General features: G+C 45.4%; 1 protein-coding gene across 1 annotated transcript in view; it reads left to right on the top strand.

Annotated features, from left to right (window-relative positions):
* The window catches only part of PTPRF (protein tyrosine phosphatase receptor type F), a 1045343-nt gene that overhangs the window by 255979 nt on the left and 769613 nt on the right, over positions 1 to 19751 (top strand). Inside the window, 1 exon segment of the mRNA XM_030205921.1 lies at positions 8519 to 8660. Coding sequence (XP_030061781.1) covers positions 8519 to 8660 — 142 coding nt within the window.

Here is a 19751-nt window from a genome sequence, read left to right as displayed (position 1 = left end):
AGAGATATAGGTTAGAGAGATACGGTAACCGATCAGGTCGCATGTTGGCCAGGGCTATAAAGACCTGGAATGGCCCACGAACAATTGACGCGCTTAGGAACCGACAGGGACAACTAACTAACGACCCAACAAAAATTGCTTCAATTCTGGCTTCACACTTTGCCACTTTATATAAAAAAGAACAGTTAGGAAGCCCGCAGAGGATTGGGACGTATTTGGCACAATCGGGGCTTCCCGGGTTGACAGTCGAGGAACAACAAGCCCTAAATGCCCCTTTGACGGCAAAGGAATTGCAGGCAGTAATAAAAAAACTGAAGTTATACTCTGCGCCAGGGCCTGATGGATTTTCAGGTGAATTTTATAAAATGTTACCACAGAGGGCAAGGGGGGCATTGATAGACTATTTTGACGAGGTGATAGAGGGTGGCAAATTACCCCAATACGCTAATACATCAACAATTACTTTAATATTAAAACCAGGGAAACCAAAAGAATCAGCAGAGTCATACAGACCCATATCATTATTGAATGTAGACATTAAAATATTAGCAAAAATTCTAGCGGAACGCATGGCAGCCGTTCTTCCTAGGTTGGTGGGACCAGATCAAGTGGGATTCGTCAGGAATAGGTCATCGGTTTTAAACGTACGGAAGGCCCTGGTGGCGATGGCTAGATGCCAGGAGAGGAGAGACCCTGCGATGCTCCTGAGTCTGGACGCAGAAAAAGCCTTTGATAAAGTGAGCTGGGATTTCCTCTTCCAGACTCTGGAGCAAATGGGATTTGGGGAATGGTTTGGGAGGGCGGTGAAGGTCTTGTACAACCAACCCAGAGCGGCAGTAATGGTAAATGGGGCATTGAGTGAAGAATTCCCAATAGAACGTGGCACGAGACAGGGGTGCCCCCTGTCACCTCTACTGTTTGTGCTTACTTTGGAACCGTTGCTGAGGCAAATAAATGAAGCAGAAGCTATTAAGGGGGTATGTTTGGATAAGCGTCAAATAAAAGTATTAGCATACGCTGACGACCTTTTGGTGATAATAACAGACGTTAAACGTTCGCTCAATCCCCTATTAGAGGTATTAGCCAGGTACAGGAAGATGGCGGGGTTTACCCTAAATCTAGATAAGTCCTTGGCTCTGTCAGTCACTCCCAATTTGGCAGACGGAGAAGGACAGGAATTCCCCTTTAAGCGAGCGGGTGGAATACTCAAATACTTAGGGATATGGTTATCAGTGGATTTAAGTCAGGTTTACACAATTAACATACAAAGGCTATTGAAGGATACTGAACAGAACCTAAAGGGATGGGAATCACTGCCATTAAATCTATGGGGAAGAATAGCCCTATTTAACATGTGCATTGTGCCTAAATGGTTGTATGTATTTCAATTGCTGCCCTTATTTTTGAGAAACAAAGAAGAGCGCAATCTGAATAAAATGTTAAGACAGTTCTTGTGGAGAGGGAAAAGAGCTCGCCTCTCACAGGATACTTTATGTACCCCAGTTGAATATGGTGGTCTGGGATTGATTAGTATTAAAAATATAACAATTGCCAGTGGGATGCGCCATATCAATGACTGGTTCCGCCAGACATCCTACTTCTCAAACACAGAGCTGGAACTCAGCCTGCTTCCCCAGACGCATTTCAGTAACTGTCTACACACGGGAGGGGGTGACATACCAGAGATACTGAAAGCCACGGGGATCTTGAGTTCTGCCAAGGCAAACTGGAAATGGATATGCCGGAAGCACCAGTTCTCGCCCAAGGTAACTCCCTACTTATCTATTGTGAACAACCCTGGCTTTGAGCCAGGATGCATCTACCCAGCCTTTAGTAGGTGGAAATCAAAAGGAATGACATACTTGTTGCAAGTCCTGACGTTGGAAGGCAAGCCTAAGTCATTTTCAGAACTGAAGACAGAGTTTTTAATTCCTTCAAGAGATTATTTTCACTATGTACAGTTACAACACTACATTAAGACATTGCCATGGACAGACTTGACGGAGGATGTACAAGAAGAGTTGTCTTCAGCATACTCTTTAAGGGCACAGGATAAAGTGCCTCTGACGTTCCATCACCGCCACATAAAAGATATGACCCCAGAGGTGAACTATAAGAGGATGGCAGAAATGTGGGGAAGAGATTTAACTATAGACATCACGGAAGACCTACTTAAAGACTACATTTTGTCCATTAAGAAACGCTCAAACCTTGCAGCTCACTGGGAGATTCAGTACAAAATAGCGATGCGGATGTACGTGGCACCTAGAAGGGCTTTTCATATGGGCATGTCCCCGTGGGGGGAATGTCCCAAATGCAGAGCAGAAGGAGCAACGTTGGGTCACATGTTGTGGTCATGCAAGGAAATACAAAAGTTCTGGAGAGTCATAACACTTCAGGTTTCTCAACTGTGGAAAGTGAAATGGCAATTGGACGCGAGACTGTTGTTTAATCACTTCAGAGCACCGTGGCACACAGTGAAAGGGCTGAAGGTATTCTTAAGAAAGACTGTCATAACAGCACAACAATGTATATTGGCCAAATGGATTACAAATAACTGTCCAACGCTACAGGATTGGAGATTGCGTATGATCGCCCTGATACAAATGGAGAAAATGACAATTAGAGACATTTCATCAAGAAGCGGGGAGAATTGGCAGCAATGCTGGTGTTTATTTATGAGTACATTAACCCCAGCGGCGAGAAGCCGAATTTTGAATAGATAAATAAAACGTTTGAGTCATATTGGATAGATCCAAGTTGGCCTGAGATGCCAGAGGAGGGAAGGAAGAAAGGGGGGGATTTAGAGGGAAGGGGTAGGGGTAGTTGGGGAAGATAAGGGGATAATAATGCAAAAAGGAATTAGACTCTATTAGGAAGAAAAGTGTTAATCTGGATATTTCTGTACAAGGTTTTAAATGTAACAAAAGAATGGTTAATAACAATGTTACTGTATAATTCCATAATAAAAATGATTTAAATATAAACAAAGAGGAGGAAATATTTTTTCACTCAAAGAATAGTTAAGCTCTAGAATTCGCTGTCGGAGGGTGTGGTAACAGCAGTTAACGTATCTGGGTTTTAAAAATGTTTGGACATGTTCCTGGAGGAAAAGTCTATAGTCTGTTACTGAGAGGGACATGAGGAAGCCACAGCTTGCCCTGTGAGTGGTAGTATGGAATGCTGTTGCTATTTGGGTTTCTGCCATGTACTTGTGACCTGGATTGGCCACTGTTGGAAACAGTTTACTGGGCTAGGTGGACAGTTGGGCTGAATCCTGTATGTCTATACTTATGTTCTTATGTGTGGCGCCTGATACTTCATCTGAGGTAGGAGGGTTTTATCAAGTGAGATTTCCTTCCCTTCTCCCCCCTGGAGAATCTGAACAAACACTTCAGGATTAATGAGACAAAGCAAACATGGATTTAGTGAAGAGAAATCTTGCCTCACCGATCTATTACATTTCTTTGAAGGGGTGAACAAGCATGTGGATAAAGGTGAGCTGGTTGATATTGTGTATCTGGATTTTCAAAAGGCGTTTGACAAAGTACCTCATGTAAGACTCCAGAGGAAATTGGAGAGTCATGGGATAGGAGATAGTGTCCCATTGTGGATTAAAACTGGTTAAAACATAGAAAATATAGAGTAGGGTTAAATGGTCTGTATTCTCAATGGAGAAGTGTAGATAGTGGGGTTCCCCAGGAGTCAGTACTGGGACCGCTGCTTTTTAACATATTTATAAATGATCTAGAGATGGGAGTAACTAGTGAGGTAATTAAATTTGCTGATGACACAAAGTTGTTAAATCGTAAGTGGATTGTGAAAAATTACAAGAGGACCTTACGAGACTGGACGACTGGGCATCTAAATGGCAGATGACGTTTAATGTGAGCATGTGCAAATTGATGCATGTGAGAAAAAGAGGAACCCGAATTAGAGCTACGTAATGCAAGGTTCCACGTTAGGAATCTCCAACCAAGAAAGGGATCTAGGCGTTGCCATTGATGATACGTTGAAACTGACCTTCTGCTCAGTGTGCTGCAGCGGCTAAGAAAGCAAATAGAATATTGGTATTATGAAAGGAATGGAAAACAAAAATGATGACGTTATAATGCCTTTGTATTGCTCCATGGTGCGACTGTACCTCAAATATTGTTTTCAATTCTGGTCACCAAATCTGAAAAAAGATATAGTGGAATTAGAAAAGGTGCAGAGAAGGAAAATGAAAATGATAAAGGGGGTGGGATGACTTCCCTATGAGGAAAGGCTGAAGCGTCTAGGGCTCTTCAGCTTGGAGAAAAGACGGCTGAGGGGAGATATGATAGAGGTCTGTAAAATGAGTGGAGTGGAACGGGTAGACGTGAATCGTTTACTCTTTCCAAAAATACTAGGACTAGGGTGCACGCAATGAAGCTACAAAGTAAATTTAAAACGAATTGGAGAAAAGTTTTCTTCACTCAACGTGTAATTAAACTCTGGAATTCATTGCCAGAGAATGTGGTAAAGGTGGGTAGCTTAGCGGGGCTTAAAAAAGGTTTGGCTTGCTTCCCAAAGCAAAAGTGCATAGACCATTATTAAAATGACTAGGGGAAAATCCACTGCTTATTTTAGGCAGCATAAAATGTATTGAACGTTTTTGGGATCCTGCCAGGTACTTGTGACCTGAATTGGCCACTGGTTGAAACAGGATGCTGGTCTTGATGGACCTTTGGTCTGTCCCAGTGTGACAATACTTACGCACTTATGAATTTAACTCTCAGGATTTTTCCAGTCCTCTGTAATCTGTGTCCTATACTACTCTGTCAGGATTCACAGATTCCACAGAGTACAGAAGTTTGTCTGTATTCACTTGTTTGGAACCTCGAGCCTCTTTTGACCAAGCCCTTTCAATAATGAGAGAACCCCTCACCTCCCTCTGAAGCACATAGATTTTTCCTCTATTTTAGCTCCTTTAGAATGCTAGCACTCTGTGGGTTAAACTCTGCAATTGCAGCTTTTCAACAAAGCCTTAATCCAATTCAGTCCAATCCATGCTCCACTTTCCTGGTTTTAAATTCTCACACCCCATCACAGAAACTTACGCAGCTCTCCTAGGGCCACTTCACTTCACTAGCAATCTGCTTCTTGCTGGCCTCCCACTTAGTCACCTCTCTCCTCTCCAATCGGTTCAAAACTCTGCTGCCCGTCTCGTCTTCCGCCAGGGTCGCTTTACTCATACTACCCCTCTCCTCAAGTCACTTCACTGGCTCCCTATCAGTTTTCACATCCTGTTCAAACTTCTTCTACTAACCTATAAATGTACTCACTCTGCTGCTCCCCAGTATCTCTCCACACTCGTCCTTCCCTACACCCCTTCCCGTGCACTCCGCTCCATGGATAAATCCTTCTTATGTGTTCCCTTCTCCACTACTGCCAACTCCAGACTTCGCGCCTTCTGTCTCGCTGCACCCTACGCCTGGAATAAACTTCCTGAGCCCCTACGTCTTGCCCCATCCTTGGCCACCTTTAAATCTAGACTGAAAGCCCACCTATTTAACATTGCTTTTGACTCGTAACCACTCGCCTCCACCTACCCTCCTCTCCTCCTTCCTGTACACATTAATTGATTTGATTTTTTTTTTGGTCTATTAGATTGTAAGCTCTTTGAGCAGGGACTGTCTTCTATGTTTGTGCAGCGCTGCGTACGCCTTGCAGCACTATAGAAATGCTAAATAGTAGTAGTAGTAGCTCTCTCATTAGGGTGAAGCATTTGCCTGACCATCAAAAACACTTCTGTTATGCCTGCAAAATATTTTGCCTTTCTTTAAACATACTGTAATTATTCACTTTTATCATTTATATTCATTTTAAATATATAATTTGATCACATCTAGTGATCCCTTTTCAAACAGTAAGTTGCGTATATCTGTGACTCTTCTATTGTGCACAGAGAGAGTGAGTTTGCTAGGGAAAAAAAGAAAGATACATTTTCCAGACCTGTCCCAGTACACAAACGTCTTAATACTGCATCACACAGGGGTCTCACAAACTTAGGGGTCCTTTTACCAAATTGCAAGAAGGGCCCTGTGGTAATGGCGGGGGTTGTTTTTCACACATGCCAGGACCCTTTTTACCGCAGCGGGTAATAAGCCTAAAAACAAAATGGTCATATGGTAAGAAAAGTCCTACCGTGTGGCCATGCGGCAAGGAGCCCTTACCGCCGCCCACTGAGGTGGTAGTAAGGGCTCCCAAGGTAACTTGTCAGTAACTGGGCAGTGTGTGGCCATGCTGAGTTACTGCCGCGCTAACCATTTCTGTTTTTTTTTTTCTTTTGGAAATTGTGCATTGGACCCAGAACTACCGCTGGCAGCCGTGTTGGGCCGGCGGTAGTCCTGGAATAGTGAGTGGTAATCCTGCGTTGGGCTTACTGCCGCTCTGTAAAAGGGCCCCTAAGTGGACTCCAACAACGTGAGACATGCAGTGGCATGCAAGTTAAGTTATAGTTTTTTCATTTTTTGTATTTTGAGCACATATACATTTTTTGAGCACTGTTGGTAGTGTTTGCAAATATCACAGCCTTCATTAATAGTTTATCAAGGGATGACCCGATGAAGAGAGACTATGCTACTAGGCAAATAATATGAAATAGCCGTAAAGTAGTATTTTCCGAGGGCTCCCTATTATAACTTTAACCAAATAGTTGGCTTGTGATTTGTTTGCATACACTCAGGCCTTATCTTTGGTTTTGTGATTTGTGCGTTTCTAAGACATAAAGCATGTTCTGCTTTTCACAAAAACCGTTGAAATCCCCTTTTATAGAAGGGGTTTCATTGAAGACTCCCAAGAACTCACCCTCTCTCTAGTGGCATGGCTAGGAATTTTAAACAGGAGGTGCTTTTGTAGCCTAGCCTAAAACGCTCTGGCAATTCCCTCTCCCCCCCCCCCCCCCAAATCTTGCCCTTCTATTACCGGCTTACAGAGCTCTCACACATTCCTTCCTCCCCCTCCCCCCCCCCCCCTTGTACCTTAAATCACCTCCAGGGTTTGCCCGGGCAGCAGAACTCATAGGCTTCCTGTGGCCTGCTCTGGGGCTTTCCCTTTGAACCGTTCCGCCTTTCAGAAAACAGGAAGTTGCATCAGAAGGAGCGGTATCTCAGAGAATGCCCCGATGCAGGCTGCTGGCACTACCCAGGCAAAGATTTTAGGTCATGGAGTGGGGGAGAGGGAATTGTGAATGTGGTGCTGGGAAGGGAAAGGGGAAATACCGGACCGTGTGCGGAGGACAGGAGGGAGAAGGGAGGGAAATGCAGCGTGGCACCATTAATATTAATTGACTAACATAGAATGCATATGCAATGCATGCACCTTGAATGACTACACCACTGCGCCTCTCAGAGCTCTCATGTGCTCTCTGGCGATCCCTCTAGCACAGGAGTTCTCAAGCCAGACCTCAGTTTTCAGGATATCCACAATGAGTATGCACTAAATTTGCATGCACTGCCTCCATTGTAATCAGATCTTTCTTATGCATATTCATTGTGGGTGCCATGAATACCCACTTTACTAATTGTGGCCCAAGGCCCTGGGTTGAGAACCCCTGCTCTAGCACTAGGCAGATACAAACAGTGATGAGTGCTCCAGATTGCCATAATAGGCAGAAAATGACTGCTTAATATACTTTGGTATCTGTAGCAAAAGCCCTTTAAGATAAGACTTGTAACTTAAATATGTATACTGGAGAGGACAGAAGGGATATAATGAAACCTTTAATGTGATTAAGTAATGAAAGCACATATATATTTAAAGAAGTTCAATACTGTGTTAAAAACAATACAAAGCATAACTCTGCATAACTCTGTCAAAACTTGACCAATTTCAATACAATTTGGGATATATCATTCTGAATAAATTTGAAATAAACCTACACTCACACTGACTGTCTTATTTACCTAAATGACTTCACTATATGGTTCTTCAACTGTTGCAATGTTTTCTTTAGTGCAAACACTAGCCCCGCGGCTTCTTGACTAGAGATTAGTTGAACCTGTTTTCTCACAGTTTCTTCAAAACATATTCTATTCATACCTCCTTCTGTCTCTTTTCTGCAAACACTTGCACAAGTCTCTGAGAACCATACCTTTCTCCAGGTACAAATTTTTAGTAATGATCTGATCCTCCTGACTGAAAACCATTATAACTGTTTATATGGCATCTGCACATATAATGAAGATAATCAGTAGGTGATGTTGTATAGGTGAGGTGGCCGGTATAAGTGTATGCTTATTGTAAATTTATTCATAACCCAAATTATATTGAAATCGGTCAAATTTTGACAGTAATCCGGAAAACAAGCTTTGTATCGGGTTTTGCTTTTTTTTTTTTTTTTTTTTAACACAGTTTAGAACAAAAACTTATGGTAGGTGCTAGAGACAGAGTAAATGGGTTTTAAAAATACCTTGGTAAAGAATGGAGGATGTAAACACTTATTACTTATTTTCTGCTTTAAGGATGACTTGTTAACGTTCCCTTCTTTGCCTAGGTGATTGAATTTGATGATGGTTCAGGATCTGTGCTCAGAATTCAGCCTCTTCGGGTACATCGGGATGAAGCCATCTATGAATGCACAGCAACCAACAGCTTTGGAGAGATTAACAGCAATGCCAAATTAACGGTGTTAGAAGGTATAGGAGGACCTTCATTTTCATATTGTGTTCCTAATTGGAATTATGTATGTGCTAAGAGTTTTTAACTGCAAGTTCTGTGCCAGCTGAAAAAGAGGATTAGCTACTTTGACAATGTAGTAAATTGTGCTGGTTGATTTGCTGTCACTTAGAATTAAGCTGATGAGAGAGGAGGTAAGATCTTCTTCTTTCCCTACCTTGATGGGAAGTCTTTCCAGTGGTTCTATTGGAGTGTAGATCAGGGTAAAAAGGATCTGCAATAGCTTCTTGGGTTAGTGGATCAAGGATTGATTGGGGAAAGATGAGAAGCTGTGGGAAAGCATTTAGGTTAAAAAAGAGGGAAGGGGAGCTAGATCGGCTACCACAGTGTGATTTTTTTTTTTTTTTTTTTTAAAGGTAGAAAAGGGATTGTGAGAAAGGGAGTTGGGCACTACTGTAGGTCAGTGAGGGCAAAAATGCAGTTGGGATCAACAAGAAAGGGATTTGATAGCAGGACTTCAAGGGAGGATGGCCAACCAGATTTAACCCTGCTGTTCCAGCACTTAAATCTGTTTGGCTGTATTAGGGTGCCAGCAGTGAAAATCAGCACCAGTCACCTAATTTTCTACCAGAAACCTATCCATCTGCCAAATTTAGCCACCAAGTGAAACATAGTGGTCCAAGTTTAGTTGGTGAGATTGGCTAATTTTATAAAGGCTTTGATTTAGCCAGCTAAGATTTCTTGTTGTCTAGATCTCTTTAAATATTGATCTTTGTCCTAATATTTTTCCTGTATCATGTTACTCATCTGGAGCATTATTTTGGAAAAGCATATCAGTAATATTAACAAGAAGTTCAATGCTCACTCCTTGATGTCCTGGGATTGTGAGTCACAGATCATACAACTTCATAGGAAGAAGAACTTTCAGAATGCTCAGTTTTTAGCAATCTCAGATCCTCAGTTCCAGTTGATGCACTTCATTCTGGACAGAGCTAAAGAAGTTTCCTTTGTAGTCGAAGACCCGGATTTTTCCGATGGAGCCTGGGTTTTAGTCCTGTCTAGGTTGGGCTGATAGATGCCTTTGTGGTGCAGGGCACAACTGTGGCATCTCTGGAGGCTGCTTCAGCTGGGGGAAGTGGTATGGTGGAGACCTCTCCTGTCCCGTTTGAACCGGGCATTCTCTCTCTGGAGCTTCAAAACCCTCCTGCACAGCCGATGCTGACTGCATCAATTGATGAGGCTGACAATGAGGCACGCTAGTGTTTAAGCCGTGTGGAGAAGTAAGAACCCTCAGCATTGGATCTGGAGGGATGTTCATCTATTTTGCAGGGGTCCCAGGTTGTGAGGCAAGTAGGCATTGGGACTAGGTGTTACATAGGGAGGATTCCCCTTCAGTTCAACTGCCAGGTACTGTGACTTTTTCTTGAACACATTCTGAGAATGAGACTGGAATCATCCCATTATAGAGGTCTGTAGTCTTTAATCCTGAGACTATTTGGAGGGTATTTCAATTCTCCAGTCTTCTTTGGGATCTCAGATGCAAAAGTTGAGTTCACATATTGATCTGATAACACCAGATTTAGCAGCCTCAAAGAATAGTGACTGAATTGGAAAACACAATGGAAGTAGTTCAAATGAGATTGGAGATTTTGGAAACCTGAGGAGAGAATTGGATGAGAGACAAAACAAAAACCCCCACAAACTTTATTAACTAGTCTCCATACCTGTTTCCCTATAGTTTAAAAACTTGAATTAGTCTCCATACCCGTTTCCCCATAGTTTTAAAACTTGAACTTTCTGCCTCTGCATTATCAAATAGCCTCCAGAAAACACAGCAGAACCTAGTTGTCTTCAAAAAAAAAAAAAAAAAAAAAAAAAAGCAAGACCTAGTTCAGTCTTAATGCTTGCTGCTGGTTTTTTTTTTTTTTAACTAGTTTCCATAGTGTACAACCCTTGTTTCCATAGTTTTAAACTGAAACTTTCTCTAGAGGTAGAAAAACTTAACAGCCAAGATTAAAAAGGATAGTAGCAGGGCTCAAATTTTGTCCTAAAAGAAAGTTATTTTTAGTTTTTGGCTGCTGGAGAGGTAGCACTACTACTGACCTGAATTAAAGTTTCAACAAGCTTAAGTAATGAATGTTTTGTTTAGATTCTGGGAAGTCACTAAGAACATGCATGTTTAGAAGGGAATAGGGAAGTAAGAGAGAAATATGCAGATGTTTGAGCATGCGGATGTAATATGGAATAATGTATGATATTTCCGCATTTCTATAAATGTTAGATTTTTACTGGAACCACTACCAGTTTTGGAAAGTACCCTGAGCCCCTGAACTTGCAGATTTAAGTAGAATATAATCTAGCCAATGAGTTTTTCAAAGTTTGTGTCCCATGATTTGTGATGTAACCAGTTAATTTATGACTTAATGCATTCTTAATAAAAGAGCAGAGGACCTGAGGAATTGTGAGGTAGTTCTTGTTGGCTCAATTCTCTCTTCCAAAGGCCTTTGATCTGTATATATTTATCTTGTGTGTGTTTTTTATTATTCTTGACCTGGCAATACTTATGTACTTATATGACTTCTCCGGGGACAAGGATAAAGAACCGGTAGGTCCCCTACTTGGTGCGAGAGGGCATAAGAAAGATCAGCTTGGCCCTAAACGCTTTCAAAATCACCAACAGCACCGTGCTAACCCTTCCCTCCTGGGCAGAAGCTCCTGAAGACATATCCTCGGTATAAGAGGATATTGCATCCCCTGGTGGGCTGGTCCTGGTTACAAGATTATTTCCAACTTCACCAGGGTGATGCTCTCTTTTAAGGGCTGCCAGACTGGAGGTGGGACTTCTCTACAATGTCCCTATAGGCCTCTACTATGTACCTCTCAAGTTCCAAGCTTATTGAGGGTTTATTACCCCGCCCATTGCAAATCACATCTAGACAGCTTACAAGCTAAAAGAAATAGGAAACAAAGGGGGAAAATTTAGACTTGATACAAAAGGATAAAGGGGTAGAACTACAATATTGATAGGATAGCAAAGGTAGGTACAAAGAAGAGGAGAGGGTGGCTGTTATCCAGACTTATCTCTAAGAGAGAAGGCCTTATTTGTAGGTGTAAGGATTTTAACCATAGGCATCCTGAAAAAGAAACATTTTAAAGTAGGTTTTAAATTTAAGTACCCTATGGTCCCGTAACAATTTTGGGAACTTATTCCAATTCTTTTGTCCTTGTACTTAAAAGATAGCTGACAGTGTATGCTCATGGAAAATCTCTTTAAAAGATGGAACAACTAGGTGGAGCTGAGATTTTGAGCTTAATGTTCACGAGAAAATGTAAGGAGAGAGAACACGGAAAAGATATTGAGGTGAGATATAGGGTTGTGTGAACCAAGAGTAATGTTTTGTATTGACAGCCGATGTGCCTCCTTGAGAAAGTGACCGATACATGAAAAAATGTTTTCAATCCTGTGATCAGTTTTTATGGAGGTGTTTTGTACAAGTTGTAACGTTGGATATCTCTGATTAAGGCTGTTGTAAAAAACATTGCAGTAATAGAATTGGGTTATGACGAAAGAGTGAATTAGAATGTTTAAAGCTTGAGGATATGTTAAAGATTTTATTGATCTAATTTGTTGAAGACAAAATAAACATCTGCGAATTACAGTACTGATACTGTATGTGATTGAAAAGATAGTTTCTCATTACTATAAAAAAACTACTACTATAAATCATTTCTGTAGCGCTGCCAGTCGTACACAGCGCTTTACAATTGAACATGAAGAAAAGACAGTCCCTGCTCAAAAGAGCTTACAATCTAAATCTTATCTAAATCTCATCCAAAGTTACTCCCAGAATCTTCACTGTAGAATGTTGCAGGACCAGGACCGAAGAAAGTATAAGAGGGTGTGTCAATGGTATTAGTGGAATTTGAAAATAGGCTACATATGGATTTATCTGGGTTTAGAATAAGCCTATTACTATGAAGCCACGTCACCATCTGTGTCAGTTTAGAGTTGGTCAGTAATCATGTTGGAACAGTGAGGATCTAAGGGATGTAGAAGTTGTAGTTCATCTGCATAGACAAATGACGTAAGCCTAAAGATTGAGCTAAAGTCAAGAAAGGTGCCGTAAAGATATTAAACAGCATGTGTGATAAAATGGAGCCCTGTGGAACCACCGATTGAAGTTGAAAAGGTGTGGATGTATCATTCTGAAAATGTACTACGTAAAGGCGGTTCATTTGATATGACTGAAACCAATCAAAGGCCATGACAAATTCCTAAATGATATATTTTCCGAGGACAAGCAGACTGCTTGTTCTCACTGATGGGTTGACGTCCGACGGCAGCCCCAGGACCGGAATTCTACCTAGCAACAAAGTTTGCTAGAGCCCTCGTGCACATGAGTGAGCGCATCGCGCATGCGTGGCCATCTTCCTACCCGTTGCGCGAACGTGCCCCTCAGTCTTTTTTTTTCCGCGGTCAGGGTGGCTGTTTTTCGGTCGCTCTATGCCTCAGGAGAGAGCCCTTGCGTTTTTTTGCCATCTTTTTTCTTAGTTTTGCGAGTTTGCTCGCTTGTTTTCTTGTTTCTTGTTTAAAAAAAAAAAAAAAAAAAAAAAGTAAAGTTCATCTTAGCTGCCCTTCTCTTTAGTTTGCGGTAGTTTTTTTTTGTTTTCATTTTGTGTGCGGCCCTATTGGCTGCCTGTATGGGGTTTTGTTTTTTTCCCCTTCTTTTAGGCGCCATCACGTCTTTTCATTTCGCCACCGCGATTTTTCCGTCGATGTCATCGAAGATCGCCAGCGGCTTCAAGAAGTGCACTCGGTGCAGCCGGGCCATCTCAGTCACTGATCCACATGCTTCGTGTATTCAGTGTCTTGGGGCGAGTCACCGCCCCGACGCTTGTAGTTTGTGTCACGGCCTTAAAAAGCAGACACAAGAGTCGAGATTAGCTCAGTGGGGAGTGCCTGTTCCACGCTTCTCCCGGTCCTTCGACGTCGGCAGCAGTACCGAGATCGGCGGTGTTAATGTCGGCACCGGAGAGTACATCGATGTCCGGGGCGCAGGTAATGGCTGTCCAGAAACCATCTCATGCTGGCAGCAGTGGGCCATCAAGTGGGTCTCCACCTACCTCGAGGACCCCTGCAGTGCAGGCCCATCGGGACCGACCTTCTTCGGACCCGACCCCGAGGAGAGGTTTGGATTCAATGTCTTCCTCGTCTGTACCGGGGGGTGGGATACCATGCTTCAAGCCAAGGCGAAGAAGCATCGGCATTGGTCACCCTCCCGCTACAGTACCGAGAGCTCTGGGACGCCGAAGGATTCGGCACCCGTGAAGCGTCGACACTGGGAGGACCACTCACCCTCCATTCAGGAGGTGTCGATGCGCACTTCGGACAGCCCGGTACCGCCTCCTCAGCAGATTCGGCCTTCGACTCTTGTTCCGAATCCCCAGCCGTTCTCCGCAGCCACTCTTGACGAGCACCTCAAAGCCATTCTTCCAGGGATCCTGGAAAGGCTGCTGCAATCGTCTATTCCGGTACCGGCGGTGCTTGTGCCTGCGGTACTGTCGATAGATGCGACGGTTGGCTCCCCGTCTGTGGTGAGGTCTTCGGCGTTGGTGCCGCTTGCGGTGCCGGTGTCAGCTGCCACCCAGGTGACTTCCCTGTCGGTAGAGGGAGCTTCATCGCTGTCGGCACGGGAGTCTACTTCTCAACACCATCATCGAGGACATCGTTCCTCGGCGTCGAGACGGGCCCGGCTTCAGACTTCAGTCCGAGAGATCGTGTCTGATACCGAGGGAGAGGCCTCGTGGGAGGCAGAGCAGGACCCAAGATATTTCTCGGATGAGAAGTCTTGTGGTCTTCCTTCTGATCCTACTCCTTCAGCAGAGAGAAAGCTTTCTCCCCCTGAGAATTTGTCTTTCTCGTCTTTTGTCCGGGAAATGTCTACGGCCATTCCCTTCCCAGTGGTCAGTGAGGATGAGCCCAGGGCTGAGATGTTCGAGGTCCTGGACTATCCTTCACCACCTAAGGAGTCATCCACTGTTCCTCTTCATAATGTACTTAAGCAGACATTGACGGCTAATTGGATGAAACCATTAACTAATCCCACCATCCCTAAAAAAGTTGATTCCCAGTACCGGTTTCATGGGGACCCGGAGTTGATGAAGACCCAGTTGCCTCGTGACTCTGGAGTTGTGGATTCCGCTCTCAAGAGAGCCAAGAGTTCTAGGAATTACGCCTCGGCACCCCCGGGGCATGAGTCTAGAACTCTGGACTCTTGGGAGGAAGGCCTATCATTCCTCTGTGCTCGTGGCCAAGATCCAATCCTACCAGCTCTACATGAGCATCCATATGCGGAATAATGTGAAGCAACTGACGGACTTGGTCAATCAGCTCCCTTCGGAGCAGGCCAAGCCTTTTCAGGAGGTGGTCAGGCAGCTGAAAGTGTGTCGTAAATTCCTGTCCAGGGGTGCTTATGACACTTTTGATGTTGATTCTAGGGCCGCTGCTCAAGGTATAGTGATGCGCAGACTCTCATGGCTGCGTGCTTCTGACCTGGAGAATCGTGTCCAGCAGCGGATTGCAGACGCTCCTTGCCGGGGGGGGGGGGGGGGGGGGATAACATTTTTGATGAGAAGGTCGAACAGGTGGTAGAACAGCTCCATCAGTCAGCGGGACACCGCATTCGACAAACTCTCCCACTGGACGCCTTCAGCATCTACCTCTTCAGGTAGACGTTTTTATGGGGGTCGGAGGAATGCTCCCTACGCTTACAATAAGCGCAGGTACAATCCTCCTTCCTGCCAGGCTGCTCAGGCTCAACCCCACCGTGCTAGTTCACGTCAACAGCGTGCGCCTCAACAGGCCCCTGCAGCTCCCCAGCAAAAGCAAGGGATGGGCTTTTGACTGGCTTCAGGCGAGCATAGCCGACATAAGTGTCTGTGCCGGACGATCTACCGGTCGGAGGGAGGTTAAAATTTTTACATCAAAGGCGGCCTCTTGTAACCTCTGATCAGTGGGTTCTCCAAATAGTCCGGCTAGGATACTCCCTCAATTTGATGTCCAAACCTCCAAATTGTCCACCGGGAGCTCAGTCCTTCAGCTTCCAGCACAGGCAGGTACTTGCAGAGGAACTCTCCGCCCTTCTCAGCACCAGTGCGGTCGAGCCCGTTCCACTGGGGCAAGAAGGGCTGGGATTCTATTCCAGGTACTTTCTTGTGCAAAAGAAAACAGAGGGGTTGCATCCCATCCTAGACCTAAGGACCCTGAACAAATATCTGATTTGAGAAAAGTTAAGGATGGTTTCCTTGGGCACCCTTCTTCCCATGATTCAGGAAAACGATTGGCTATGCTGGGAACACAGCATTTTCAGTGTTGTGTACTGCCCTTTGGTCTCGCCTCCAAGCCCCGGGTGTTCACCAAATGCCTGGCGGTATTGGCAGCGTCTCTACGCAAGCTGGGAGTGCATGTCTTCCTTTATCTTGACGATTGGCTGGTGAAGAGCACTTCCGAGGCAGGAGCTCAGCAGTCCATGCAGATGACTCTCAAACTCCTGGAGCTACTCGGGTTTGTTATCAATTATCCAAAGTCCCATCTTCTTCCAGTCCAACAACTAGAATTCATAGGAGCTCTGCTGGATTCCAAGACGGCTCACGCCTACCTCCCCGAAGCAAGGGCAGACAATCTTCTGTCCCTTGATTCTTGGGTCAGAGCGTCTCAGCAAATAACAGCTCGGCAGATGTTGAGATTGTTGGGCCATATGGCTTCCACAGTTCATGTGACTCCCATGGCCCGTCTTCACATGAGATCAGCTTAATGGACCCTAACCTCCCAGTGGTATCAGGCTGCGGGGGATCTAGAGGATGCTGTCCAGCTGTCCACAGAGTTTCTCAATTCCCTCTATTGGTGGACAATTCGATCCAGTTTGACCGTGGGACGTCCCTTTCAAATTCCTCAGCCACAAAAGGTACTGACGATGGATGCGTCTCTTCTGGGGTGGGGAGCTCATATCCATGGGCTCCACACTCAAGGAGTTTGGTCCCTCCAGGAAACCGGTCTTCAGATCAACCTCCTGGAGTTGAGAGCGGTCTGGAACGCGCTAAAGGCTTTCAGAGATCGGCTGTCCTATCAAATCATTCAAATTCAGACAGACAATCAGGTTGCCATGTACTACATCAACAAGCAGGGGGGTACCGGATCTCGCCCCCTGTGTCAGGAAGCCGTTCAGATGTGGCTTTGGGCTTGCCGGCACAGCATGTTTCTCCAAGTATCCTATCTGGTGGGCGTAAACAACAGTCTGGCCGACAGATTGAGCAGGATAATGCAACCTCATGAGTGGTCACTCAGCTCGGGCGTGGTACGCAAGATCTTCTGAGCGTGGGGCACCCCCTCGGTGGATCTTTTTGCCACTCAGGCCAATCATAAGGTCCCTCAGTTCTGTTCCAGACTTCAGGCCCACGGCAGGCTAGTGTCGGATGCCTTTCTCCCACATTGGGGCAAGGGCCTCCTGTATGCATATCCTCCCATACCTTTGGTGGGGAAGACTTTGCTGAAACTCAAGCAGGATCATGGAACCATGATTCTGATCGCTCCCTTCTGGCCGCGTCAGATTTGGTTCCCACTTCTTCTGGAGTTGTCCTCCGAAGAACCATGGAGATTGGAGTGTTTTCCAACCCTCATTACTCAGAACGAGGGGGCTCTTATGCATCCCAACCTCCGGTCCCTGGCTCTCACGGCCTGGATGTTGAGAGCGTAGACTTTGCCTCCTTGGATCTGTCGGAGGTTGTCTCCCAAATCTTGCTTGCTTCCAGGAAAGATTCCACTAAAAAAAGTTACTCTCTTAAATGGAGGAGGGTTGCCGTCTGGTGTGACAGCAAGGCCTTAGACCCTCGCTCTTGTTCTACACAGATCCTGCTTGAATACCTTCTGCACTTGTCTGAGTCTGGTCTTAAGAACAACTCCGTAAGAGTTCATCTTAGTGCAATTAGTGCTTATCATCACCATGTAGAAGGTAAGCCTATCTCTGGACAGCCTTTAGTCGTTTGCTTCATGAGAGGTTTGCTTTTGTCAAAGCCCCCTGTCAAACCTGCTGAACGTCAGTTGCATACATTGGACTGCAAAAGAACATTGGCCTTCTATCTGGAGCGGAGAAGCCCATTCAGACAGTCCGCCCAAATGTTTGTTTCTTTTGATCCCAACAGAAGGGGAGTGGCTGTTGGGAAACTCACCAATTCAAATTGGCTAGCAGATTGCATATCCTTCACTTATGCCCAAGCTGGTCTGACTCTTGAGGGTCTTGTCACGGTTCATAGTGTTCGAGCCATGGCAGCATCAGTGGCCCACTTGAAGGCAGCCACTGTAGAAATTTGCAAGGCTGCGACATGGTCATCTGTCCACACATTCATTACTGCCTTCAGCAGGATATCCGACGCGACAGTCAGTTTGGGCAGTCGGTGCTGCAGAATCTGTTTGGGGTCTAGAATCCAACTCCACCCCCCCCCAGGCCCATTTTTGTTTTGTTCCAGGCTGCACTCTTAGTTAGTTGTTAATTTTCAGGTCAATCTATGTTATGTCCTCGCCGTTGCGAGGCCCAATTGACCCTGTTTGTTGTTTTGAGTGAGCCTGGGGGCTAGGGATACCCCATCAGTGAGAACAAGCAGCCTGCTTGTCCTCGGAGAAAGCGAAAGATACATACCTGTAGCAGGTTTTCTCCGAGGACAGCAGGCTGATTGTTCTCACAAACCCGCCTACCTCCCCTTTGGAGTTGTTTCTTCCCTTGTCTTGCTTTGTAAGTTGATTGAGGGACAAGTTCGTGTGACAGGCGGGAAGATGGCCGCGCATGCGCAGTGTGCGCACGAGGGCTCTAGCAAACTTTGTTGCTAGGTAGAATTCCAGTCCTGGGGCTGCCGTCGGATGTCAACCCATCAGTGAGAACAATCAGCCTGCTGTCCTCGGAAAATACCTGCTACGGGTATGTATCTTTCGCTGTCTATCCAGAAGTATGTTATGATCTACTAGATCGAACGCGGCCGAAAAATCTAGAGATAGCATAATTATGGGATTATTACTATCCTTTCTCTGAGCAGTTACCTGGTATCGGAGGCAGGCTTGTTGGAAGCATAGGAGGAGCTATCATTCAGACTATTAGACTAAGATTGCCCTGCCTTGCGTCCAACATGTGCTTTTCAGAGCAGCTGGAAGATAAGATGAACAAATAACTGCATTCTATCATCTCATTCTCCGAGGACAAGCAGGCTGCTTGTTCTCACTGATGGGTGACGTCCACGGCATCCCCCTCCAATCGGAATCTTCACTAGCAAAGACCTTTGCTAGCCCTCGCGTGCCCATGCGCACCGCGCATGCGCGACCGTCTTACCGGCTGAACCGGCTCGTGTTTGTCAGTCTTCTTTTGTCCGCGCTCGGGACGGTCGTGTTTTGCCGCCATTTCGTGCCCCTCAAGTTGACCTCATGCGTCTTCGCGATTTTAGCTGTAAAAAAAAAAAAGGAGACTGATCCGGTCTTTAACCCTTTCCCGTGTTTCCAGCTTTTTTCCAGCTTTTTTCCTTTCGCTTTCGGGACCGGCCTATTTGGCCTCGGTATGGGTTTTTTTCTATCTTCTTTTTGGTGCCTTTCGTCATCATCGTGAATTTTGATTTCGCCGGCGTGATTTTTCCACCCATGTCATTGAAGTCTTCCAGCGGCTTCAAGAAGTGCACCCAGTGCGCCCGGGTAATCTCGCTCACTGATAGGCACGCTTCGTGTCTTCAGTGTCTGGGGGCTGGGCACCGCCTGCAGGCCTGCAGTCTTTGTGCTCTTTTGAAAAAGAGGACTCAGGTAGCGAGATTGGCCCAGTGGAACGCGTTGTTCTCGGGCTCTTTGACGACAACAGCACGGGACATGTCGAGTGCATCGACGTCGACAGCATCGAAGTCTTCGACCTCTGCATCGCCATCGACTGCATCGAGGCTTCTACCTCCTGCATCATCGGTACCGAGACATCGAAAGGCTGCGTCGACGTCAGTGGTACCGGGACCTCCACTATTGCTGATGTCGTCGGACGGTGGTGCTTCGTCTGGAGTGCAGGTGAGGGCTGTCCATTCCCTTGCTGGTGGCG

This window comes from Microcaecilia unicolor, chromosome 6 (assembly GCF_901765095.1).
Source record: "Microcaecilia unicolor chromosome 6, aMicUni1.1, whole genome shotgun sequence".
Taxonomy (NCBI): Eukaryota; Metazoa; Chordata; class Amphibia; order Gymnophiona; family Siphonopidae; genus Microcaecilia; species Microcaecilia unicolor.
The sequence above is the reverse complement of the archived record's forward strand: the minus strand, read 5'-3'. Positions and strand labels throughout refer to the sequence as shown.